At 33.5% G+C, this 26,885-nt stretch overlaps 2 protein-coding genes across 5 annotated transcripts; one reads left to right on the top strand and one right to left on the bottom strand.

Annotated features, from left to right (window-relative positions):
- Positions 1-1,359: 1,359 nt before the first annotated feature.
- Positions 1,360-10,456, top strand: LOC131938582 (zinc finger C3HC-type protein 1-like). 2 transcript variants are annotated; one of them, XR_009386309.1, is made up of 9 exons: positions 1,360-1,603; positions 5,934-6,057; positions 6,234-6,384; positions 6,711-6,794; positions 6,877-7,004; positions 8,236-8,342; positions 8,476-8,632; positions 9,000-9,121; positions 9,251-10,456. XR_009386309.1 is itself a non-coding variant. In XM_059296681.1 (9 exons), the coding sequence occupies exons 1-9, from the start codon at positions 1,512-1,514 to the stop codon at positions 9,338-9,340; spliced, it is 1,158 nt and encodes a 385-aa protein (XP_059152664.1). In that variant the 5' UTR covers positions 1,360-1,511; the 3' UTR covers positions 9,341-10,456. The 2 variants fall into 2 exon arrangements, 1 of the variants encoding a protein (XP_059152664.1); XM_059296681.1 differs by having other exon boundaries at positions 8,897-9,121.
- On the bottom strand, positions 10,220-26,621 carry LOC131938580 (ankyrin repeat domain-containing protein 36B). Of its 3 annotated transcripts, XM_059296678.1 has the most exons (24): positions 26,281-26,621; positions 23,856-23,970; positions 22,943-23,116; positions 22,478-22,584; positions 22,208-22,302; positions 21,792-21,908; positions 20,976-21,088; positions 19,800-19,886; positions 18,512-18,598; positions 16,611-16,673; positions 16,413-16,505; positions 16,205-16,300; positions 16,004-16,099; positions 15,125-15,220; positions 14,924-15,019; positions 14,715-14,810; positions 14,517-14,609; positions 13,790-13,885; positions 13,592-13,684; positions 13,022-13,117; positions 12,829-12,909; positions 12,629-12,688; positions 12,074-12,175; positions 10,220-10,721 (listed from the first exon to the last, which is right to left on the bottom strand). In XM_059296678.1, the coding sequence occupies exons 1-24, from the start codon at positions 26,514-26,516 to the stop codon at positions 10,683-10,685; spliced, it is 2,427 nt and encodes an 808-aa protein (XP_059152661.1). In that variant the 5' UTR covers positions 26,517-26,621; the 3' UTR covers positions 10,220-10,682. The 3 variants fall into 3 exon arrangements, with proteins under 3 accessions (XP_059152661.1, XP_059152662.1, XP_059152663.1); XM_059296679.1 differs by lacking the exon at positions 13,592-13,684; XM_059296680.1 differs by lacking the exon at positions 14,517-14,609.
- Positions 26,622-26,885: the final 264 nt, after the last annotated feature.

Genomic DNA, 26,885 nt, shown 5'->3' with positions numbered 1-26,885 from the left:
TTTTATTTTCTACTTTTCAGTAATTCATAATTTGTGAATTCGACAGTACCAATGCTGCCACTGAAAATATTTGCTTTAAAACACTACCCCCCCCCCCCTTTCCCCTAACCCCGACCCTACTAACCCCCCCCCCCCCCCCCGTGAAAGCAGCCTCCTCTTAGTTATTTCTTGGTTACCTCCTGTAAGTTTAAAATCGAATTAAATTATCTGCCCCTAATAGAAACCCGGCTCTACGGCTCTACGATTTGTAAACATTTAGCTTTGTAAACATTTAGTATGACCACAGCTCACCAGACAATGTGGGGGTGGGGTGGTAGTGATAGTGATAGTGATAGATAGAAAGAGAGGGGACTGCAAGGAGGCGCTTGCAGCTTGTTTTCTAACGGCTCCCAGAAGAGAATTATATATATATATATATATATATATATATATATATATATATATATATATATATATATATATATATATATATAGATTCCTATTACAATTTATTAAAACAGTTTTCTAAAACGCGAAATTACGGCTAAAATTTGTTTTCTTACCTTACTATTTGTTAATTTCAAAAGTGTGACGTCCTACCATCTGAACCCCCTCCCCCTCATCACACACCGTTACAAAATTACGGACCCCCCTACCCCCTGCAAGTGTGACGTTATGGACGACCCCAAACGGGTATAATAAGGTGATTCATTCATTTATTGACTTATTTATTCAATTACGGTAACAATAGTAGGCACGGAGGCCAATGAAAAAAAGTTGATCAAATACGAATTTACTTTAATGTTTCACAAATTTTAAAAATTAAAATATAATTAAAATTTAAGGGCTGGTTTTTTTTTTCAGGTATTTAAACTATAACGATGTGCGGGGGAGGGAGATTTTAAAAATTCAAAATATCATAGAGTATAGACAGTATAGAGTATAGGCCATATGCCTATGTCATACTATGTGTATTTGGTAAGCCATTTTTTATCTTAAGAATTAAAATGTGAAAAAAACATGGCAATTTTCGTTGAGGTGGACATTATAGACGTTATAGTAATAAATTCAAATTTGCGGAATTGCATCATGGGGGTGGGGTGTGGATAGTAAAAGTATCAAATGACCCCCCCCCCCGTCCCCCCCCCCCCCCCTCTGAAGAATGTCCTTTGGACGAAACAGAAAAAAAATTAATTTAGAAAATACATTCTTTAACCAGTATCCGCCCACTCTGGAGAAAAAATGTCTTATGTCTTATTTATACGGAAACCCTGATTATGTTCGCAGACGTCCCAAACTCGGCCTGCTTCCTTTCTTAACCAAGATATTTATGATGGTTTCGTTAATCTTTGGCATTTAGTAATACCTATTTTGAAATTTAGGAAGAAGTTGTGAACGAAAATAAATAGTTTCAGTTAGGACCTACAAGTTGCTGAAGTTAAGGATTCGCTCAGATTTTCAGTCATTGATTAGGTTTTAAAATATAATTGGAGCTTTACTAGATTTAGGCCTATTACTTAATTGTAGTTAATATGGATCATACTAACATAGTCACCCCAGAGAAAGTAAAAGATTTATTATCGTCTTTTCTTGCCAAGTCAAATAATTCTGCTGAAAAAAATATGTAAGTTACTAGATTTTTCTAGATTACTAGATCTCTAGATCTAGATACCGGTGTCCGATAATGGAATCTTCTTTAAAAAAGGGGTGTTGGGTACTTGTTAGTTGTTAGTAGTAGTATTGTAATCTCGACTAATTTTATGATTAGAAATTAGGTTAATTAGGGTTAGGCGTGTATGCCGTATGGTAGGACCAGGGTTAGGGTTAGTTAGGGGTAAAACTCCATTTCAGCGTATTTTATTCTCCGCTTCTCGGCTACCTCCAGATGAGCGTATTTTATTATAATAACCGAAACACACCAAAACATTAGGAAAACACGATTTATTTATTTGTATTGTATTTTTGTTTTAACAAATTATTAAAAATGAATATTTAAAAAACACGACTTATTTATTTGTATTGTATTTTTTGTTTTAATAAATGAATAAAAATGAATGTAAACCACAAAGAGACTGACTGAAATGCTTTGTTTGTTGGTTACAAATAATAAAAAAGGTAGTCACACAAATTCAATTCAATGCAAAAAGTAATAGTAATAATATTCTTTTAACAAAAAATAAATAAATATAAAATGATGATTTTAATTTCAAATTGTTATATATCTGCATCTTCGCCATGTAGAATCCAGTTACGTCAAACCCCAAATGGGTTGGCAAAATATATTTTTCCATGCTCCCGATCTCCCGGTAACTTCCGGTTAATTTTTGTTTAGTGTTCCAATCTTATTCAAAAATCCAAAAAGTGCTGTATTTAAAAATATATATATATTAACATTTGTGGTTGATTTTCGTATCAGTTCTGTTTATAATTTATTTAATTGTTATGAACTATGCAACATGGCAGGTAGACCAAAAGTAGAACGTACTTCCATTGTAGATCCTGCCGAAATTTTAGATGCCGCATTAGTTGAAAATGAAATCTGATGCATCGCATCACTGGCACTAATCCTAAATGAGACAGAGTCTGCCTTGATATGGCTAGCCAAGCGTAGGTTGCTTCGCAATACTATGATTTGTGATAGCTGCAAAGAACTATGCAAACTAATGACATATCGCCAAGGAATAGATGAGAAGAGGTGGGCGTGTCAACCATGCGGATTTAGGAAAAGTGTCCGTGAAGGTTCATTCTTCACAAAAATCCACTTGACCTTGAAACAGATTATAATGATGATTTACTGCTTTGCACAGGATATGCCCCAAAGTCTTAGCAGACATGAGGCGCAAATTGAGAATGAAAAAACTGTGATTGATTGGTTTAACTTTTGCCGGGAAGATTCGGCGAGATTTTTGGAGCGGCGGCGAACTGAGATTGGAGGCATGGACGAGGATGGAAATCCAATAATTGTGGAGATAGACGAGTCAAAATATTTTCATAGAAAATATCATCGCGGTGCATGGCATGAGGGCCATTGGGTTTTTGGAGGGGTAGAAAGAGGATCGGGCTAGTGTTTTTTGATAGAGGTTCCGGACCGGACAGCTGCCACTCTGTAGCCAATCATATTAGACCATATTCTGCCTGGAAGTCATATCATATCTGATGGCTGGGCCTCATACAATAACATTGGCAATTTGGGGAACGGTATATATACGCATTCAGTGGTGGTCCATGAGCGCCATTTTGTGGACCCTGACGATGCCGACATCCACACTCAGAATATAGAAAATCTGTTGATGAGGGCCAAAAGGAAGCTAAAACGACAATTCGGAACCAGCCGAATTCTGTTTCCATCGTACTTAAAAGAATTTGAATTTCGGTGTTCCGTTGTAGGGGGGAATGTTTTCAGCTCATTCCTTTTGGTGCTGGCTGAATTGTATCCAGTCTAACTCTACTATCATCCACTATTCTTCAATACTACTTTCTAAAACCTAATAAAAAATCTATCGGTTTTAAACTTCAACTGCTATCTAAGTGTTCTACTTTCTCTTTGGTTGGGCTATACATCTTTCTGCTGATTTCTACCTAGTGACCAATGGCTTCCTACTTGAATTGCTGAACTATTTCTGTTGCATAAACGTGTGTCGTCACGCTTAGTAACCTGTCACAAGTTATTTTGTGTAGGCCTACTTTTTAAAAAAAAGGCATTTGTCTCCTGGTGAAACTGATACACTGTTAATTATTCTTTATTATAGTTTTGTATTGTATTTATGCTATATCTTACTATGTTATTTAAATTCATAAAACTATCAATTCCAATATCTTGATATAATTATCAAGTATGTTTCTGTATGAGTACATTTTTCATGATTTTTGTATTTCATCTAAATGTACAAACTTTGTGTTTTTTTTTTATTTGACAGTTTTACAAAAAAAAACTGAAAAATATTTATACTGTATAGTTTATGTTATTTACATTCATAGAACCATCCTTCCCAATATTTTGGTTTAATTATCATGTATGTTTTTTTTGTATGAGTAAATTTCTGACTTAAAAATAAAATCATTAAAATGTAAATAAAAAATTGTGCTTTTTTACTTGTCAGTTTAGTTAAAACTTTAAGAAATGTCATAATTTGATATAATAAATTTGTAAATTTGTATTGTGGGGTCATCCATAAATGACGTCACGCTTTTTTGGACGATTTTACCCCCCCCCCCCCTCCCCGTCACACATCATCACAAAATTACCCCCCCCCCCCCCACTTCCCCCATTCCGGCAGCATTATTAATTATTATTATGCCTTTCATTCAGTTTAGTTGAAATTGAACACTTATTTGTACAAATTGTGCATTTCTATTTTTTGTAACCAACAAACAAAGCATTTCAGTCAGTCTCTGTGTTGTTTTTATTCATTTGTTAAAACAAAATAAAAATAAATAAATCGTGTAGCATTTCAGTCAGCCTGATTGTTGTTTTCATTAATTTTTATTCATTTGCTAAAACAAAAATACAATACAAAAAATAAATCGTGTTTTCCTAATGTTTTGGTGTGTTTCGGTTGTTATAATAAAATACGCTCAACTGGAGGTAAACAAGCAACGGAGAATAAAATACGCTGAAATGGAGTTTTACCTAGTTAGGGACAGGGTTAGCATTGAGTCATTGACATATTGTAGGCCGTTCGGTTCAACGCTTCCGGGTTTGTCATTTTCGTGGCATCGCACGGCTCATGCGCTTACTAAAATGGCGACCAGTTTCGCTTTCACTAAACGGTAGAAGGATAAAACTAATAATTACGAGGCCATCGTTAATTTTAGACATCGGAACTATCCGTTTCTATTTCAGTCTGTTATTTAAGAATTCCCAGATGTACTTTTGACCTAATTTCTTTGATTGTCTTGCAAGCGGCGCGTAAGTGAAAATAGCTCTATGACTCTATGTATTCTTGTCTTTTAAATCAAATAACTCTGAGATATCGCTTGACTCTTAAACCAGCTTATGTGGCTCATAAACTTTAAAGTATTAATTTAACACAGATTACAATTAACTGGTAATAATTTATGGGGTTAATGAGATATGTTCGTGGGCAAACGATCACCCCCAATGCAAATTCTGTTTTAATGACGGTCACAGGTCAAGTTTTTTTTCCTTCTGTCAAGTTCAGTGGAGGGTGCCAGAGGCTGACCTGACTTTGGAATTTTTTTCAGTAATAATGACTTTGCACAGAAAGTTAAAATATGCTAAATTGGCTTAGTTTACTAGTGTGCTAGCTATTATTGATACATTTTTAATTAAAAATCATTCTGTAATTCTCATCAAAAAGCCTAACATATTGATATCAGCCATGTGTGTATTAACTTTTAAGTTAACTACCAGTAACCTAACACCCCTTTTTAAAGAAGATTCCATTATTGGACACTGGTGTAAACATTCTCCCAACCAATTTATTACATGTGTAGTATTAATAGGCATGTGTAGATGTGTAAGTATTCCCCCCCCCCCCCATGGTTACCAACCCATAAGTCCAAAGTTTGAGGGGATTGCAATCCATCCAGGAGAGATAACTCCAAAAACAAATAGGAGTGGGTCTCTCAAGCAATATTATTATTACCAACTTTCTGCAGCTCCTTTGACACTGCTGATTCCAAATTGTATAGGTAACGTCTTGTCCCCTGGGTCCATAACTGGAGAGAGGGGGTCTGTTATATGAACAATATCTGTCACCTCATCTTATCACCCAGGCATTATGCTTGGATTTCCAATGTGCATCATCCAATGGTCTAATACACTAATAGACTATGTAGCCATATTATATATATTTTATATATATATATATATATATATATATATATATATATATATATATATATATAATGTATGTATGATCGTGAAGGTTTATTTCTTTTCATTTGAGATATGTAATTTATTATTAGTCTTTTGAAAAAAATATTTTCAGATCAACTGATGGAGCTGGGAGTAATTCAGATAGTGGAAAAGATAGTGAGGTCCCAAAAGCTAGCACAAGTTCTGTTGTCCTTAGAAGCCATGCTAGTTTCTTAGAAAGACTTGATAGTTTTTCAGTATCCTTTTGTTATAATAAGCTTTTACTTAGTATTATTTTGAATTCACCACTGCTAGTGCTATGCACTCATTTTTTGAGCAGATGCCAGGAAAGATTGGTGATTTAAAAAACAAACATTGAAATTATTAAAATTGTTTTGAAATATTTGTATTGCTTTTCTTTAACATACTTTATTCATTAACCTGGTTTGCACGCCCTGTTGATCTGAGCCCTTTAATATGTGCACGTTATGGTTGGGAGAATGTAGATGCTGATATGTTACAGTGTGTTTGTTGTAAAGCTTTTCTCAGTGGTCAACTTCCAAGTAAAACAGATTTTCAAGCTTGTGAGTATAAATCTTAACTTTTTTGTTTGCATATTCTTTTAGTTCCAAGAAATAATCTTCAACTTATGCACACAATAAATACTGTGTAATACATTTTATTATAATAATAGGGTAAATATTACATGTTTGTAGTCACTTTTCTATTCTATTTTCTCAATTATCCCAATGTTTTTTTCAATTAGGTATGCAGTTTGTGCTAAATTTAAATTGATTAATTTTTTTTGTTGATATTATCTAATTTTATTTTTATAACCAACCAAATTTATTTTCTTAAGAAAATTACAGTAATTGCCTTTTTGGATCTGACATTCTTTGTTTGGTTTCAGATGAAGTAAGCTGTAATAAACTGAAAGAAAATTTGTTATCAGCCCATGATAAATTTTGTGTACTTGCAGCAAACCCTTGTCCAGGTATAAACATTTTTATCAGTAAAACTATCAATATCTTTAAATAAGCTAATTTTTTAAAATTGTTATTTCTTATGTTTTTCAGAACATTTTTGTCATGTACCGCTTGATGACCCTGCATATTTGATAACAGACTTTAATAACAGAGTAACAGAACTGACCCATATGAAAGACAGACTACCTTCCATTGATAATAAAAATTTAAGCTCATTGGTAAACTGCTCATACAAAATTTATACTAATTTGTTTTTTGAATAAATATTTGAGGAGGGAAAGTGCAAAGGGGCCTAAGTACCTTCACAATCGTTTTCTGAAAGAAAAAAAACACCAATGTGATTGAGCTGATATTGGAAATTCCTTTGTCAAATGTGGACCGTAAAAATTTTAAATAGCTTTTTTATTTAAAAGTAGTTTTCTCATTACTAAATTGTGTAATTGCTTCATTTTTCTCTGGTTTTGTTAAGGGTGGGGTCCAATATCTGTGAAATAATTGTCCTGAGTGTTCATCTGGTTTCTATAAACACAGTTTAGAATTCAGTGTCAAGTTTGGGTTATCAGAGAATTAATGATTGGATTCCACCAACACTTAGATTAGATATCATTGGTCCATATGTGCTTAAAACCTTTTGCAAGTTAATTTCAGTTTCACTTAAGCCCTTTTGCAAAAGTATAGCATATATGTTGTTTATTTAACATTTGTACCCTTTCGGAGGCTGTAACATTTAGTGTTAAGATGGTAACTGTGTATGTGGTTAACAGGTGTAACTCATTTTTTACAAAAAGTGTATTTAAGCCCTTTTGTAGGTTGCCTAAATTGAAAAATAAAAAAATATTAATTACCTTTATAGAAGTCTATCTTCTTCTTCTTCGTTCTTAATTATTAGTGTTGAGGGGGATCGAGATTTATCTGCCAGTGGGTTTGAACTCGAGACTTTGTTCGAATTTATCAACCATGAGCTTTTTGCCGACTCGACCACGCCTCCAACACAATTAAGCGTTACATGTCAACTGTTTATGCGCCATTGAGGCCATTGACTCCGATTTCAGCCTGCTTTTCTTTTTGGATTTGCTTCCATAGCCTTTGTCCAACCAAGAACAAACTACAAGGCAGCAGTTGTTTAATTTTGGAGTTGTCTCTCCTAGAAGAGCGGCTGTCCCCAGCTATGACTACAGAGTATAATGCAGGAAATTAAAGAAAGCATTATTTATTTTTGAGTATCTTATAATAATACTATAGGCTTTTTTTTTCTGGTTATGTCTATATGGAAGTCTTTGTCAAATATTACCAAACCTATCAATCTTCTGTTTATTTTAGTTTGGATTTTGGTTCTTTATCCTGTTTGTTGTTTTTCCCCCATTGTTTTAGTTGACCTTCTCAAGTATCAAAAAATATTGTGTACTCTCATTGAAAAAACACTACAACAGCTCGCTGCTAACATTTCAGGGTTATGATGAGGGACAGGGAGGTGCATATTGTAAGCGGCATCTCCTGCCAGATGCTGATGTGTCGCCACAGCTTGTTACTTTAGCTTTCACTGGATGGACTTGCAGGTAAAGTTGCTTTGCTATTTCAATGATACAGCAGGTTGTGGCATCTTATTGGTAAATTAATTAATTGTGCTTTAAGCTACCAGTTTATTTGGAATATGTTTTAATTATTCTTTGTCTTATAAACTGATTTTAGCCCTTCAAACAAAGATGTTCTGATGTGCTCAATGTGCCGCAGGCAAATAGGTCTATGGAACTATATTTCCTCTGCTTCACGTAATAGGTTATCCACAGAAAGTGATGAAGATGAGTGTGAAGAGGGAGAACCAACAACCAAGAAGAAAAGAGTATCAGTAAGTTGTTTTTGTCACATCTATTTTTAGTTACAGTAAATTACAGGAAATAAAATTAGAAGTCCTCATTTTTTTTCTCACGAGCGATTTATTCTCTTTTTACTCTATTAGGGTCTATTTTTTAAATACTTGATCCAAATGTATTAACTTATATTTTAATGTACATGATTTTCTCTTCTTGGTGAAAAGTCCTCTCTTGGATTTAAAACTGTATGAACCATATTAATTTTCCATGTGTATTTATAAGAGTATTTGCCACTGCAGGTGGGGATAAAACAGTCTTTAGATCCTCTCAGTGAACACCACCACTGGTGTCCATGGGTCCAGCATATACCTCTCTCAGTATTGCCATTATCTTCTGCCTCAGCTGAGAAACAGAATACCCAAGCTCAAGGCTTAAGGACATTACCAGCATGTCTATTAGCTCTTAGAGTCATTGCCCCTGGTTTAATGGACAATAATACAGGATTGGCCACAGCCATGAAAACTGTTAGTATATTACTGCTACTATACTGTATTGTAAAGTGACCAACAAATTTGAATAAACTAAGTCTTAATACCTCGTATGTATAATTTCTTGTAGTAATTTTAAATATGTGATTATTTTTTTCCCTTCAGAGTCCGATGATTGAAGGGCTGCGTTGTTTTAGGAGAGTTATTAACACGTGGTCATCACCGAAAGTAAATTCATCATCTTCATTCTCCTAGGTTCATTTCCATCAGACAAATTACTAGATTTGTTAATCATCACACCAATTCTTATTTTCAAGTATTTGTATTATTTGGGTTTTATATTAAAAAAAATGTAAGCTATCTTCTGAAATTATGCTTTTATATTGTGATTTCTGTTTTTAATTGAATCATAAGATGAAGCACACGGCCATTTCTGTAAAAACTAGCATAATTTAGTTGGAGTCTGAAACATTTCAAAGGTGGTTAAATGGTATCTCTGTGACAGCTTATTTACCATACTTTGTTTAATTAATCATAGCAATAACAGTAATGTTATGTAATTATTTCGGATTATTGAAGTGATTGCATGTTTAGAGCAATCCCCACCTGCCTTTCTTGTTCCCCAATGAAGTTAGGCACCAGTACTATATTGTACACAATCTGTGTATTTATATATGATACAAATCATAAAGGCTTCAATATACAGGTGTAACAGACTACTTTTTCTCCCTGGAAACAAATTTAGTTTCTAACAGTAAAAAAAAAATGTATTTCATGGTGGTTTTTTTTTTGGTTGAAAATTAAAAAGGTGCATTCAAAATAACGTCAAAGCTTTTTCTTTAGTCAGTCAACCCTGGCTATGGATACTTAGCAGATGTTCCCTGGAAATATCCATGGATGTTAAAAAAAATGTTTTCACCTTATTGACTTCAGCTGTGCTAATGTAGCACTTCCTTTATTCATACACATTAACTTAAGCCCTTCTCCTCATCTTAGACATATAACCCATGTTTTTAGAAAAAAAGTAGCAAGACAAGATAGCCATTTTTAGTTTAGGCACAATGTAATCAGCTGCAACACTTTGCGGTGATGTAAAGCTACTTAATTCACACAGAAAAACTTGAAACCAAAAAGTTAAAGCACTCAGTTTGTATTTTTTAAAATTATGTCTGTTAAATGTTACAATGGCATATTTACATGAATGGTCAGCATTGTTACCTTTCAACATAATTTATGATGTTAATTTTTTTGTATTATAATTAAAAACTGCACAAAGTTATTGTTTAAGTATTGAACCATACATTTTCATGGAAATGAATAAGGTTAAATGTATGTGTTGTAGTAGTTCTTTTAATAAAATCTTCCAATTGTTACATTTTTTATCTTTTAAAGATGTATTTGTATGTTCATAAATAAAATCCTATATATAGCAAATGTACAAAATAAAACTGTGTTCACTGATGTAAGAGCACAAGATCCAAGCATGCATGCATATTTACAATTTACAAAGTTATGTGTAGTGTAGAGCATTGGAAGAAAGATGAGTACAATGTCAACAGTTATCTTGATTTTCACCAGCTATTCAGCATTGACTTGATCAAAGATACTGGCTCTTTATATGGCAAACCTTGACCTCCTATAAACAATTATTTTACATATAATTGAGCACAAATATTCAATACTTAATGTGAAGTTGTTACTTTTATCTTATATATATTATTTATATATACATTATACATATATATACACAAACACACACACATATATAAAATTTGCAATCATCTGTATGGAAAATATTTCTGTAGCTTTCAAATTTTTACTTTCTCATATAAACGAAGTATAGAGAAAGTCTTGTAATCGTGCAAAAAATAATAATCGAGATTTAAAATCTCGACATTTTACAGCTATCTGAGTTGGAAAAACATAGTTTTGCAAGCTTGTGTTTGTGTAAACACGATAACTTGAGTACCGTTACAGCTAGGTTGATGAAATTTCATATATAAGTATTATATCAAAATCGTAGATCCATATCAACTTTTGAGTGATTTCCGATAACCGGAAGTTGAATTTTTTTGACTTTGAATTTTTCCAAAGCCTATAACTTGAGTACTATTTCAGATAGATAAACAAAATTTCACATCTAATTCTCTGCCTACTGTCAAATTTTGAGTAATTTCCGTTGACCGGAAGTAGTAATTTTCGCTATTTCTGATTTCTCAAAAGCGCATGTGAATTTATAAAGTACTAATAATAATTTTTGCCGTTCACTTGGTGTGCAATTTTTTCTACAAGATTTTATTATATTTTAAAAAGTGTAAGTATTTGAAATGGATTAAAAATCATGTCTATATCCCGAGTTGCCATCCCCTGTTGTTTCATTTAAGAATATTCGAGAAAGATTAGGGGAGATCACTTCCGGTTTATTTAAAGTTATGCACCAATCAATAAGTGAAAATTATTTTCATTTATTAGAGCACTGCAGTAAAAGAAAGCATTGTGTCTAAAAGGGCCATAATGTATGTTATTGATTCTATGAAAGTATGAGACTGATGACTTACAACTTACACTGTCTATTTTTTTAATCAAGGATGTTGATGAGGTATATAGAAATAATAAGAAAATATATGATGATTTCGTTTTAATGGGATTCTAATAGGCCAATGGCTTCAGAGGAATCCAATCTAGACACTACCTACATAGGGAATCTATAAGGTGACTGGCAACTACATTCTATTATTTTAAGTGACCTAATTATATAACTTAACATTTTGCTGCTAGTCCATTACAGACAGCAGATGGAATGATTAATCTGACCATTGACGGCAGACTGGCTACCATTAGGCCAGTTAAGGAACACTTTTAGTCCTAAGTTGAGAACCAAGGGTTAAGAGTGACAAGAGATGATTATTATTTGTGTAGAAAGTACGAATGTTGATAGTCATTCATACTAAATTCAAGCTCTAAAATAATGTAATAAAATAATATTACCGGATAATAAGATTTAGTTTCTTTTCTTCTTTCTTTTTCTTCATGCTTTTCTGGTTCAACCGTAGTTTCTTTTGATGGCTCTGATGTTTGAGAAACTGAAGTCTTGGAGTAGAAAGAGTAATTTATTTTAAGACAGATTTAAGTAATATCTTTCAGACTAAGTGGTACGGCATGGCCTAGTGGTAGGGCACTAGACTAACCCGAAAGTCTCAAGTAGAACATCCCTGAATCCACCCTGCTCTGATAGATACCTAACTCCCTTTATGAAAAAAAGTAAAGTGCTGGACATAGTGCTGACCACACTATCTTTCCATATGCCCCTGTCAGGTTAAAAAAAGGAACTAATTTTACTTACAGACTAAAGATATTGATAATGAATCACTCTAGTACAAGCATATCCAGCTCAAGCAAGGCTCTTAAGCAAGACAGATTACAACAGGATGAAGAATAAAACACTTCTCAAACCCATGTTGCAACAACGCTTTTACTTTCACATTCAGATTTCAGGTTTAAAAATGACTGTCATATAGTTTTCAAATTCAAACATACACATACCTTTTCACTATTAGTGTCACTGCTTGCCGCCTTATCATTCCCTGAGGACTCTGCTCCTGACTGTGAAGACAGAGAACCGAGAAGGAAAAAAAAAGTTAGTTTTACTTTCCGTAAAAACCATATTTTAAAAATATCTAATTCAAATTTGTTTAAAGTAACCAACATTCCAGACTTGGATAGAATGAAACATCTATGGTTACCTTTTCAGCTTTTGTTTCACTCTTCTCCGCTTCACTAGCAGGGGCAGCTTTTGATGACTCAGCAGCTTGAGAAGCTGTGGACTGGAAGAAAACTTTATTTTATAATAAAATTAAATGATGGGCATTTCTCAAGTTAGATTTAGGTAATAAATAATACATCTAGCTGCCTGTAAATATAAAAAAGGGTTGGTACCTTTTCAGTTTTGGTTCCATGTTTCTGTGCCTCATTCTTCTCTGCTTCACTAGCAGTAGCAGCTTTTGTTGACTCAGCAAGTTGAGAAGCTGTGGACTGGTAGAAAACTTTATTTTATAATAAGACTAGCCATCGAGGCCAGGCCCTGCACAAGCCTCTGTGAAAAACCTATCTGTAAAGGACCATGACTTGTGTGTTTTTTAAGAAGGATATGCCCTGCATTGCCCGAGTTTAAGAAATATATTCCTTTTCCAATTAAATGCCTATATGCAAATATGGACGCATAACCCTAACTCTAAATGTAAACTTAAGCCTAACTAAATCCAAACAGAACACAAACTAAAACACAAAAGTAAATGTAACACAAACACAATCATTAACACAAATGCAAACAAAAACACAAACATAAAAGCTAATGCGAACGCAAACAAACACACAAACGTAAACGTATCGCAAACATAAACAAACGTAAACATTAACTTTTATAATATGATTAAATGATGGACATATCTGAAATTAGATTTTGGGAAATAAATAATATCTGGCTGCCTATGAAAAAAGGGTTGGTACCTTTTCAGTTTTGGTTCCATGTTTCTGTGCCTCATTCTTCTCAGCTTCACTAGCTGCAGCAGCTTTTGACTCAGCAGCTTGAGAAGCTGTGGACTGGAAGAAAACTTTATTTTATAATAAAATTAAATGATGGGCATATCTCAAATTAGATTTAGGAAACAAATAATATCTGGCTGCCTATGAAAAATTTGTAGGTACCTTTTCAGTTTTGGTTCCATGTTTCTGTGCTTCACTCTTACCAGCATCAATAGTGGTACCAGATTTTGATGCCACAGCAAGTTGAGAAGCTGTGGACTGGATGAAAATTTTATATTATGATTAAATTAAATGATAGGCATATCTTGAATTAGATATAGGTAATAAATAATACATCTAGCTGACTATAAATATAAATAAACCGGGAGTGATCTCCCCTAAACTTTCTCGAATATTCTTATATAACTTGGAATATAGACATGATTTTTAATTACTTAAACTTTTAAAAATAGAATAGAATCTCATAGAAAAAAGAATTGCGCACCAAGTGAACGCCAAAACAAAATTTGCATAACAGTGCGCAATATTATTAGTACTTTATAAATTTACATGCGTTTTTTTGAGAAATCGGAGATAGCGTAAATTAGTACTTCCAGTCAACGGAAGTTACTCAAAATTTGACAGAAGGAAGAGAATAAGATCTTTTACTTACATGTGAAATTTCATTTATCTATCCTAAATAGTACGTAAGTTATAGGTTTTTGAAAAATTCAAAGTAGAAAAAGTACCACTTCCAGTTATCAGAAATCGCTGAAAAGTTGATACGTATCTACGATTTTGATAAAATACTAATGAGATTTGTAAAAATCTCGATTTTTTAAATTTTTTTTGCACGATTAAAAGACTTTCTCTATACTTCGTATATACGAGAAAGTAAAAAGGGTTGTACCTTTTCAGTTTTGGTTCCATGTTTCTGTGCCTCATTCTTCTCAGCTTCACTAGCAGCAGCAGCTTTTGACTCAGCAGCTTGAGAAGCTGTGGACTGGGAGAAAACTTTATTTTATAATAAAATTAAATGATAGGCATTTCTCAAATTAGATTTAGGTAATAAATAATATCTGGCTGCCTATGAAAAAAGGGTTGGTACCTTTTCAGTTTTGGTTCCATTTTTCTGTGCTTCACTCTTCCCAGCATCAATAGTGGTACCAGATTTTGATGCCACAGCAAGTTGAGAAGCTGTGGACTGGATGAAAATTTTTATATTATGATAAAATTAAATGATAGGGATATCTCGAATTAGATTTAGGTAATAAATAATACATCAAGCTGAGTATAAATATAAAAAAGGGTTGGTACCTTTTCAGTTTTGGTTCCATTTTTCTGTGCTTCACTCTTCCCAGCTTCAATAGCAGTACCAGATTTTGATGCCACAGCAAGTTGAGAAGCTGTGGACTGGGAGAAAACTTTATTTTATAATAGAATTAAATGATAGGCATTTCTCAAATTAGATTTAGGAAATAAATAATATCTGGCTGCCTATGAAAAAATTGTTGGTACCTTTTCAGTTTTGCTTCCATGTTTCTGTGCTTCACTCTTCCCAGCATCAATAGTGGTACCAGATTTTGATGCCACAGCAAGTTGAGAAGCTGTGGACTGGAAGAAAATTTTATATTATGATAAAATTAAATGATAGGCATATCTCGAATTAGATTTAGGTAATAAATAATACATCTAGCTGACTATAAATATAAATAAACCGGAAGTGATCTCCCCAAAACTTTCTCGAATATTTTTATATAAAATAACAGGGGATGGGAACTCGGGCTATAGACATGATTTTTAATCCATTTTAAATACTTAAAGTTTTAAAAATAGAATAAAATCTCGTAGGCAAAAGAATTGCACACTAAGTGAACGCTAAATAAAAAAAGTGCATAATAGTGCGCAATATTATTAGTACTATAAAAATTTACATTCGTTTTTTGAGAAATCGGAAGTAGCGTAAATTACTACTTCCGGTCAACGGAAATGACTCAAAATTTAACAGAAGGTAGAGAATTAGATCTTTTACTTACATGTGAAATTTCGTTTATCTATCTGAAATAGTACTCAAGTTATAGGCTTTTGAAAATTTCAAAGTAGGAAAAGTACCACTTCCGGTTATCGGAAATTGCTCAAATTGCTCTACGATTTTGATAAAATACTTATATATGAAATTTCATCAACCTAGCTGTAACGGTACTCAAGTTATCGTGTTTACACACACACAGACAGACAGACACACTACACACAGACAAGATTGCAAAATTATGTTTTTCCGTATCAGTGAGATGTAAAACGTCAAGATTTGTAAAAATCTCGATTTTTTTTTTTTTTGCTTGATTACAAGACTTTCTCTATACTTCGTATATACGAGAAAGTAAAAAGGGTTAGTACCTTTTCAGTTTTGGTTCCATTTTTCTGTGCTTCACTCCTCCCAGCTTCAATAGCAGTACCAGATTTTGATGCCACAGCAAGTTGAGAAGCTGTGGACTGGGAGAAAACTTTATTTTATAATAAAATTAAATGATAGGCATTTCTCAAATTAGATTTAGGTAATAAATAATATCTGGCTGCCTATGAAAAAAGGGTTGATACCTTTTCAGTTTTGGTTCCTTGTTTCTGTGCTTCACTCTTCCCAGCATCAATAGTGGTACCAGATTTTGATGCCACAGCAAGTTGAGAAGCTGTGGACTGGGAGAAAATTTTATATTATGATAAAATTAAATGATAGGCTTATCTCGAATTAGATTTAGGTAATAAATAATACATCTAGCTGACTATTAATATAAAAAAGGGTTAGTACCTTTTCAGTTTTGGTTCCATGTTTCTGTGCCTCATTCTTCTCTGCTTCACTAGCTGCAGCAGCTTTTGACTCAGCAGCTTGAGAAGCTGTGGACTGGGAGAAAACTTTATTTTATAATAAAATTAAATGATGGGCACATCTCAAATTAGATTTAGGTAATAAATAATATTTCTGGCTGCCAATAAAAAGAGTTGGTACCTTTTCAGTTACGGTTCCAAGTTTCTGCAATTCAGCCCCAGTGGAAGATTTATTGCCTGCAGGCTTTGAGAGCATATCATTAGAAAGAAAATGTTATTAGATATTATTTAAAAATTGCTTGAAAAGTTTTAATAACAAGCTTTTATGTAATTATGCACTAAAAAAAGAGAAAAATGATGAGGTGGAGTCCGGTCATGCCGCTGGACATCAAGCCAGAATCATTACTCATGACCTGCAGGTGGACGCCAGACATGATTCTGATGACCACAAGGAGACATTATCGCCTGGGCCGGTTCATTAGATGCGAGTCAGCATGAGGACCTGTAGTGGTCAGTTGTCAGTGGGATGCACGGCGGGAGTACCACATTATCTCGAGCGGCGCATGACACGATCGTTAGATCTGAGACAACGTGAAGATCTATAGCGGTCAATTATTGGGTGTGAAAAGCGTGAGTACATAGTGACAGGCGTTATTTCAAATGTCGAGTGATGGTATGGAACCCGACTCGTGATCCTATGGCTCTGGGGAGATAAGTGGTGGGCAAAACTAGCCTATATATGAGGAAGGGTGCCTATGGGGAAGATACATAGCTGGGGCTAGATACTACAGTATAGGCCTTGGATGGTGGCAGCCCTAAGGCTGGCTTATTGGCCAAACCGACGTCTTGCTTCTGTGGCCTGATGTTTATACCAATGGCCAAAAGTCTTGTTCCTGTAAATAGGTGCTTTATTCCTGTGGCCTGATCCTGATGTTTATACCTGTGGCAGATATTTGCATCTGTGGTCTGATGTTTATACATGTGGCTGATGTTTGTACAAAAGGCCCGATGTTTTGTTCCTGTGTTTGGAAATCTTCCTGCCGCTTATGTGCCTAACTCGATCATTGAAAGTACTAATGAGTATTCATTGAAAGGATTTAACCGTGATTTAACTAGTGAAGTTAGAACTAGGGATGATAAAATTTACACCTGTGATTCTTAGATTACATAGCAGTGCAAGTAGTGAAGTTAGGACTAGGGATGATGACATTTACCTGTGTGAATTCTGAGTTGTGTACATACAGGTGAATTAATGTTAGTAGCCAAGGTGAATAATTCCGCATTGAAACGTAAGTTTAATTATTTTTGTCTTTTTTACTTGTATTAGAAATTCAAGTGATGTTTTCTTAAATATGAAAGACGGGCCATGTATGATTTGTATTGTTTCATTGTCATTGAACATGTCTGGTAAACCTCCTTGTACCAACAAGGATGCACAGATGGGAGAGAATAAGACTATTACTTCTCTCTCTCAACTCTAGGTAACCAACTGACCTCCCCTTACAATAATATTGAACATGTATTTAAATAACTAAAAAGAAAAGCAATGGGTCACTAAGTTATATTTTGAATACGTTTACTAGAATTTAAGAAGCGAACCACGCTTTTTGTTTTAGTTATTTAAATTGCATTTCGTTTTTAAACATTTAAAGAAAATCATTTATTTTCTTCTTTTAAGTGCATCAAATAAAGGCTTGTTAATAAAACTTTTTAGGCAGTGAATAATAGAGCGGTAAATAGTGCTTTATATAAGAAACTTTAAAAAGTGGTCGAAATTTCATTCGCCAGTTATGAGGAAGCAAGTTAAATAAAAGTTTGTAATAAGGTATGATACATAAAACAGCCTTTAATACGGTAGGCCTTTGCACATTTAAAAAAAACTATTACTTTCTCAGCTTTCGCTTCACTATTTTGTTTTCTACTGTTATCAATATTAATCTCCGTTGTTTTTGATGACTCTGACGGCAAAAAGGCTGTAGACTTGTAAAGGAGAGGACTTTTTTGTTGTTGACATTTAATATAATACATAAAAATTTGTTTAAGGAATCAACAAAAAACATGAGCAAATTAAAGTTAAGTTACCTTTTCTGTTTTGGTTTCATCTTTCTTTACTTCAACACCGGTAGAGCTAAAAGATTTTGATGATGGTATTGGTAGTGAAACTGCAGACTTGGAAATAAAATGTTCAACCAACTTAGTTTTAAGATCCTGTGCATATTTACTGGTTACAATAGAAATATTTTACGGGAATGATTAAGTACTATAAATCCTAACCTTTGTACTATGAGTGTTGTTTCTTTAATTAGAAAATGTTTTTAAATTATTTTTAACGGCATAATATTAATGGGCAACTTTAAGACAATTTATTTAACAAACTTTTGTGTTTTTCTTTACAATGTTTTCTTTTACATGCTTTGATTTTTGAAATTTTTCTACACTTTATTGTCTTTTTTATTATCTATTTTTTATCACTTTATGATTGTCTCTTTCCTTTGGTGCCATGTATCATCTAGAATAATTGATGTGGTATGGCTACTCTCTTTTGTCTATCTGTTGCTGGTCTTGTATCTTTCTCTCATCTTCTAGAATAATTGCTGTGGTATGGCTGCTGTCTTCTGTCTATCTGTTGCTGGTCTTGTATCTTTCTCTCATCTTCTAGAATAATTGATGTGATATGGCTGCTCTCTTCTGTCTATCTGTTGCTGGTCTTGTATCTTTCTCTCATCTTCTAGAATAATTGCTGTGGTATGGCTGCTCTCTTCTGTCTATCTGTTGCTAGTCTTGCCTCTTTCTCTCACCTGGGTGTTACTGTAGTTATTTGGATTTGTGGCAAGAAGCATCTTTATTGCTTTTTTCCTTGTAATTCAATTAAATTAATGTTGAATGTCTATGGTTTTCTCAGGGTAGACATTTTCCCTCCTAATGAGTTTTTTTTTGGGTTTTTGTTTTCTACTTTGCTTGCCATTTGGTAACCTTGGTTGTACCCACTTGAAGCTTTGGGCTTCCTGTTCTCTAGTTGTGTGCAGTGTATGTAGTAATTATCCTGAAGCTTTTTTCCATGAAACTGGTTGATGTCAAATTTTTGTAAGTTACGGTAATAGGTAATTTCTCTAACATAGTTGTATAATCTGATTTATTTGTCACCTATCAGGTTTGTGATAATGCTCTCTTGAATCTTGAAAGGATTTCACCTTCAATTTTTCACTTTCACTGACTTGCCATCATACAATGCAAAGGCGTTGTTGTCTGAAATGTCTACAGTGAGTACAATAGTCATCTTGTTCATTTACCAAGTCTTGAAGTATCCGTGGAAGGACTGGGGTTAATCATACACTGGTAGATACTAAGCAGAATATTAAAATAAAATTACCTCGGAAGATTTCTTGTCACTTTTCTTTACATCGTTTCCCCAAGAATAAGAAGATTTTAATCCCTTATCAAGATTAGGGCCTGGGGACTTGAAGAGGGAAAAATATAGCATTAGTAATGGGATGTTATTCAAGATAGTTATCTTTCCATGAAACAATGAACACATTATAAAATGTTATCTCTTCAGTTTAAGTGTCACATTTTCTATCTCTCAGTTGTTTTATCTGTTTCACTCTTCTTGAAAAGTCTTGTATAACTGATGGTAAGAATCTTGAGATTTAGAAAAGAAAGAGCTAACTGGGACACTTCATTGCTTATGGAAGATATATAATGAACAAGAGTAAAAGAGACCAAACTGGATCAGCCAATTGTGCGGAAGTTTGTAGTATGAAGTATAAATCAAGAATCAACAGATGTGTTACCTTTGGGTTTTTGGAAAAGTTTCACCCATCCCAAATTCGGCACTATTGATGTTGACAAAATTGACGCTTTGTTAACCTTTTCAAGTTCTTTTCCCAGCTCCCCCCCCCCCTTCCTTTAACCTCACAATTAGCAAATAGATAAATGAATTGTTTGTGAACTATCAACCATGCATTCATTACTTCTGCACATTCTGTCAGACACTAGTCAGCAGATATTAATTTACTTGCATAGACACAAAACAAGGAAAGTTTTTTTTAATCTTTTTAAAATAATGTTATTCATTATTAAACTAATTGATTGAACATTATTCAATTACTATTAATAAATGACATTTCTTGGGATGGGACGGCATGGAAGTCTCGAGTTCGAATCCGAGTCCAAGCCAGTTGTCCACCCACCTGACTCATGTTAAGGAAAGTAAAGGTTGCTGGGCAAAGTGCTGACCACACCTTCCCTTCATACACCAAGGTCAAGAAACTTATAAACTCTACTTCATCCACCCAGTAGATCCATAGGTCTAAAAAGGATTCTTTTATTTTACTTTTTAAATATATATATAGTGCCAAAAGAAATGTTTGCAGAAAGTTCCGCCAATGTTTCCTTATCAGTTTCCTTTTCTTCTTTTATTACATTACTATCCCTTGCCTTGGCTGCGAATGGCAGAAGAGCTGCAGACTTGGACAAAATTCTAACATTAGGTTTAGGTAAAAGTCGTTCATCATGACTTTCATACTATGAATAAATTTGATGTTACCTTCTGTCTCTGAGAAGGGTTTTGAATTTTGTTTGACTGACTTCCAGGAGTAACTTTGGAGGAATCTGAACTAAGAGTTTTGATGCTGATATCCTCATTTGAATCTTCTCTGCCTGATTAGAAACAGTCATGTTTTTTAAGAACATAATATGGTACTTATTTAACATTGGCAAGATTTACTTTCAGTAATTTTTTTTTACTATTAGAGACCTTAACCGTAATCCTGACTTTTACAGAGCCACTTACAGAGAAAATATACCTGGACAAAATGTCGTGCTACCTTACCATTAAAAAAGGTAACATTTAATTTCAATCAACATAAAGCATTCTTTTTTGCAAAGAACAGCGCGGTCGGATTGTAAAGATTAAAACTGCTAGACTGAAAGCCTGGAGTTTGGATCATGGGCTCAAGTCTGTTGGATATCTCTGAGTTCAGCCAGCTCTTTTGGGCTATGTTCCCTCTTAGCTGCGCAGTTGTGCGGCCGCACAGTAGTTTTGAGCTGCCGCAGTTATTTTGTAAAAAAAAAAATCCTTGTAAAAGACTTAGAACAGTGCGCACAGAAATACATTTTGCACACTAGCTTTTCCCCCTTAGAGGGAATATTGTTTATGGGTACCTGCATTACTTCGAGAAAACAAATACGGCTAGGCATAGTGCTGACCACACTATTCGCTGTATTCCAAGGTCATTGAAACACATGAACTTTACTTCATCTCCATCATGTGTCTTGGGCCGAATGTAAAGCATAGTAAAGTGTTTATTACAGTAGCGCATCAACTGCATATAATTCTAGAAATAAACTTAAATACCCTCACCTTCAGACAGGTTGTGTTGCATTCCATAATACTGAGATGTATCATATGATTTCAGAAAGTCAGCAATCACTCTTTTAATCTCAGGGTGAGCTGCAGCGTAATCCAAAGCAGTGAAACCTTACAAAATGGACAAAAGTTCAATGCAGGTAATTGAATTAATACCATCGGTTATCCTACTAATAATTTTAAATGAAGCCTAAAATGTTAGGGTACATTAAACCATTGGCTCTAATTCAAATTAGAGATTAAGAAAAAAATAATCTAAATTTTAAAAACATTTTATTAATAGGATAGATGTACACAAAAATTATAACTTCATTAATTTTCATGGCATCTCTAAAAAAAATAACTAAACAAACTATTGTGCATCTAGACTAATATGTTAAAAGGAAAAAGGTCAAAAGTGAAATATCCACCATTTTTATCTTTGTGAAAAATGTCAGCATTGTTCTGCAACAACAATTTGACAAATGAAAGCAGGCCCTCCTTGCAAGCTAAAATAAGAGGAGTCCTGAAAAAAAAGTTGCAATCATTTTTAGAAATTTTGATCTTCCTAGTAAAGGGAAAAATAATCTATTCAAAGAATATTTTATTACATTTTCAGAAAAAAAGTGTATACAGTGTTTTTTATTTTTTTAATAAAAAAAAGGTCAGAAAACCTTTAAGAAATATACTTATAATTCTACCTGTCATTTGGATCCTTAATGTTAATATCTGCATGTCTCTTCACCAGTTCAGTAAAGTTCCCAAGCTCCTTTTTGACAATAGCCAAATGAATAGGGGCAAAGCCATCCTGCAGTTTAATGAATTTCAACTTATCACATAGTCTATGATACACAAGAAACACAACAATTTATTTTCTTTGTTTCTTTTCAATTCCCATTTTCCTACAATTCACTTGTCAATTTCTTATAGCAATGGTTGGCCAGTTGCTTATTTAGATACACTAATGTGGCCCAGCTGAAAATTAGCAAACTGACAAAGAAGTTACCCAGTAGTAGCAAACACAAAAATTATAGTTATATTATGTAACATTTATAGTTTATATGTTTTGTAAGTAATTGATGGTGTCTAAACCAACCCAAAATTCCAAAATATATAAAATGTTCTTTTTTGCAGGCTCTTTAAAGTGCATTTTTAATAACATTTACCTTAGAAACTGCATTTACTGAGGCTCTGAAATTCAAAACTTTTTTAAGAATGCTACCATTTCCTGCTATTATGGCTAGATGAAGAGGAGTGAATCCCTGAAAGTCAGTACCACTAACGTCAGGATTTTTCTTCAGAAGCAGATCAACACATGTTTCATGACCGAACTCAATAGCCTAAAAAGAAAATACAATAGTCAAATACATATAGGGAAAAGAAGTTTACTAAATGATATTTTAAATATATTTTGTAATTTGAAAATTGGACAAAATGCACTATATCATATATTCCTGTTCCTGCACTAGACACATGGGGCAGATGAGGTAGAGTTCATCCATTTCAGAGACCTCAGCATATGAAGGGGTAGTGTGGTCAGCACTATGCTCAAGTGCCTGTGTTTTCCTTAGTTAAGTACCCATCAGTGCTGTTGGACTCAGGGACGTTCTACAGACTTGAAACGGGATTCAAACTCAAGACTTTTGGTTTAGCAGTATAGCTCTCTATGTGACGGAGTGGTCTAGCGGTAGAGAGCTGGACTGCTAACCTGTTAGTCTCGAGTTCGAATCCGGGTTCAAGTCAGCAGACCATCCCTGAGTCCACCCAACTTTGATGGGTACCGAACTCACATTAGGGAAAGTAAAGGCGTCTGGGCATAGTGCTGACCACACTATCTCTTCATATGCCAAGGTCACAGAAACAAGTGAACTCTACTTCACTTGGCCTATAGACCGTCAGGTTTGAAAATAAAACTTTACTTTTTTACTTGTATAGCTCTCTATGGCTAAGCTATGCCATCCTATACTCACTATATTCACATATAAATAAATTTATTGATTTTACTCGAAGGAAATAACAGCATTTATTTTTACATCATAAAAGGAATAAGATATTATAGATATATTTTGCACATCTTACTCGCATCAATGGAGTTTTGCTCTGTTTGTCTTCAAGGTTTGGTAATGCATTATTATTGAGAAGTGCTTCCACAATTTTAGCATGTCCTTGAATGCAAGCTAAATGCAATGGGCTTCTGAAAATGATTTTATTATTTGTTATTTATTATTTTAATTTGCTGGTTTAGTCTGGTATTCTTATAATAATTATGTAATTATGGAGGTTTTGTCTCTTCCTCCCATTCAAAATTTAGCAAAAATGAGTTAAACAAGTGTCATTAAATAATTAGATGCACATTTTTCAAGATTGCTTTTTTCAATGAACTGTGAAACCCGTGAGGCTTTTATCTCAAATTTTGCTCAAAGTGAAAAATCATTTGTTCAAAAGCTCATTTCTAAAAAATCTTGTATGTCTGGGTGCTCAGTTATCGATTGTAGGAAAAAAAGTCACAGGAAAAAAAAACACAGGAAAAAAAAACACAGAAAAAAAGTCACAGGAAAAAAAGTCACAGGAAAAAAAGTCACAGGAAAAAAAGTCACAAATATATATTTGCATGATACTTGTTAATACTTTTATGTATTAAATATTCAGAGAGTGCAAATTAACTTAGGATTAATTAAATGTAATGTAATGTGTGTAGGCTGTATACGCATAGGAATTTTTATAATTCATCTAAAAATATTTAGTATGAAGTATGTAGATTGTAATTATTTTAAACTTTAGATTAGTAGCGTTTAATAGAATGCTCCAAAGTCCACGGTTTTAATCTGTTTTTTTTAAAATACCAACATTAAATTACCGTGAAATGGTAAGTTCATCTGACTTGCTGCCCTCAACTCATGGCCACAATAGTTATGTTTAGATGTTTAGTTCAACCACCTTTACTGCCCACATTTATCACGCTCATTACATAACAACACTTAGGATAAAAAAAGAAAGCCGACAAGGTTCAAATGCTGTCATTGACGCATGACGTCAACAACACAAAATATGTTCGGACAATGCCTACTGAGGAGAGGCCGACCAGAGAATAGCCTACGGCAAAATGTGCCTAAATTTTTTTTATAGTTAAATTTTCTACTGCGTTTTTAACTAAATACGTAACAAAAGTTGAGATTGTTGTGTAAATTATATTAGAGTATTTTTACTTACAATTGTTATAAACCATAATGCTTTTAACGTCTATAAATAATTTATGCTATAAAAAATACAACCCACAACAAGAAACATACAAAATTTTACAATTCTAAACAAATAAAAAAAATATTTCTAAAAATATTTTTGTGACTTTTTTTCTGTGACTTTATTTCTGTGACTTTTTTTCCAAAAATTTTTTTCCACTGTGACTTTTTTTCTGTGATTTTTTTTCCTAGCAAAAACTGTGACTTTTTTCTGTGTTTTTTTTTCCTGTGACTTTTTTTCCGTTTACCCAGTTATCAAGGTACCACTGTATTACAATATATATATAATAAATAAAATAAGACTAGACTAGATACTTGATATATCTTGCAGACTGATTTCCAATACTCTGTTCTGTGTGGTGTTCATAATAATCAAAGGTAATCTATCGTTTTAGGTGTGTAAAATCTGCGGAAGCTAGTAATGTGCGAAAAAGTTGCTCATTGTTAAGGCTTTAATAGAAGCATATTGTGATATATTTGTGTCAAATATTATAGATAACTGAATAATAAACCAAAATCAATGACTATATAAACCTCTATATCAATTTAGGCCAGAAATTAACTTTAAACAGCAGTGTTTGCGATATAAACAGTGGCCATCTGTAAGTTAGAGTGGTTTCCCATGAATTTCGAACAATAATTTTATCAAAAAGAAATTAAACAAGGTGGCTGCTAAAGTCTAAAGTGAATGAGCTTGGTTGCATCACTAGTCTTTATTTTTTACTGAAAAGTTTTAATACAATTGTTTAAAAACAGGTACTTTAATGAAACTTTGAAACATTTTGTCTTTCAAACATTTTGTCTTTCAAATGGTAAAATCTTCCTAAAAATGTGAAATAATTTTAAAAATGTAATGAGTCACCTTTTTTTCACATTCTAGAGTCTAGATCTAGACTAGATCTAACTGATCTATTACTGTTCTGGATCTAGATTCTAGATCTAGATTAGATCTCTAGATCTAGATCTACTCTGATCTAGATTCTAGATCTATATCTAGTCTCCGCCGATTTTACGTCCTAACACCACTAATGACTAAACGATATCTACTAGATCTAGATCTATCTAAATTTAAAAATTTATTTATTAGATTACCTTAGTTCTTAAAGTTTAAAGATCTAATAATATTTATTTTTATTATTTAGTCAGGACTGGGATCTGGATCTAAAAAATATCTAGATTAGATCTAGATCTCTAGATCAAGATCTATTTTAATTTACTTTTAGTAATTTATTCTCTCTCAGATTAACGCTTTACTCTTTCTTTACCTTTTTAATTCTTTATCGATTGGGTTGGGGTCGTCTTTGGCAAGTTCTAAAACTGTGGCTAGATCACCTTTCCAGGCAGCCATATGTAGCTTACTTAAAGAAGCAATATTTTCAATGCTTTTTGATCTGTCACGGTTAATACCAAAAGAAGGGTATGGTATCGATATACTTCTCGCTGCACGCGATGATGAATGCCCATCGTCATCTTTTTTTATTGCATGCCATAACTTTTTCATTTTTGAAATTACGAATGCTTAGAATTCAAATAAACTTCCGCCTATAAACTTGATTTGAACACATCCGCCATCTATTCTAGACCTAGCTCTAGATCTAGAAATCTAGTTACCTAGGCCTAGTAGTGCAATGTTTTGTTACAGCCGCTAGGGGAGTTAACTCAATTTTTTCCACCCCCTCTCCCCGCCCTAAGCTAGAGGATAGGCCTAATAAAACTTCTAATAGAAGTATTGTTGTCTTCAGGGGCGAAACTACAGTGTCACCAGACCCCACAATGCGGGGTTTACTTGATGGTTGTTTTGTTAAAAGAATACTGTACCTGCGGTTGGATTATCTTTATTCTATAGGAACCATTCCACGCTCTTGTATAA

This window comes from Physella acuta, unplaced genomic scaffold (assembly GCF_028476545.2).
Source record: "Physella acuta isolate Inbredline_101_S28 unplaced genomic scaffold, ASM2847654v3 ptg000250l, whole genome shotgun sequence".
Classification (NCBI taxonomy): domain Eukaryota; kingdom Metazoa; phylum Mollusca; class Gastropoda; family Physidae; genus Physella; species Physella acuta.
This window is presented reverse-complemented; position numbering and strand designations above follow the sequence as displayed.

What these genes read in the sequence shown, in the direction of transcription:
- LOC131938580 (XM_059296678.1), bottom strand. Translation starts at nt 26,516, where the DNA reads ATGAAAAAGTTATGGCATGCAATAAAAAAAGATGACGATGGGCATTCA. An exon ending in ATTAAGGATCCAAATGACAG is followed by an intron (nt 22,303 to 22,477) that starts GTAGAATTATAA and finishes CTTTTTTTTCAG; the next exon opens with GACTCCTCTTATTTTAGCTT. An exon ending in ATGGAACCAAAACTGAAAAG is followed by an intron (nt 13,118 to 13,591) that starts GTACCAACCCTT and finishes GTTTTCTACCAG; the next exon opens with TCCACAGCTTCTCAACTTGC.
- LOC131938582 (XM_059296681.1), top strand. Translation starts at nt 1,512, where the DNA reads ATGGATCATACTAACATAGTCACCCCAGAGAAAGTAAAAGATTTATTA. An exon ending in AAAGACTTGATAGTTTTTCA is followed by an intron (nt 6,058 to 6,233) that starts GTATCCTTTTGT and finishes AACATACTTTAT; the next exon opens with TCATTAACCTGGTTTGCACG. An exon ending in CCAAGAAGAAAAGAGTATCA is followed by an intron (nt 8,633 to 8,896) that starts GTAAGTTGTTTT and finishes TTGCCACTGCAG; the next exon opens with GTGGGGATAAAACAGTCTTT.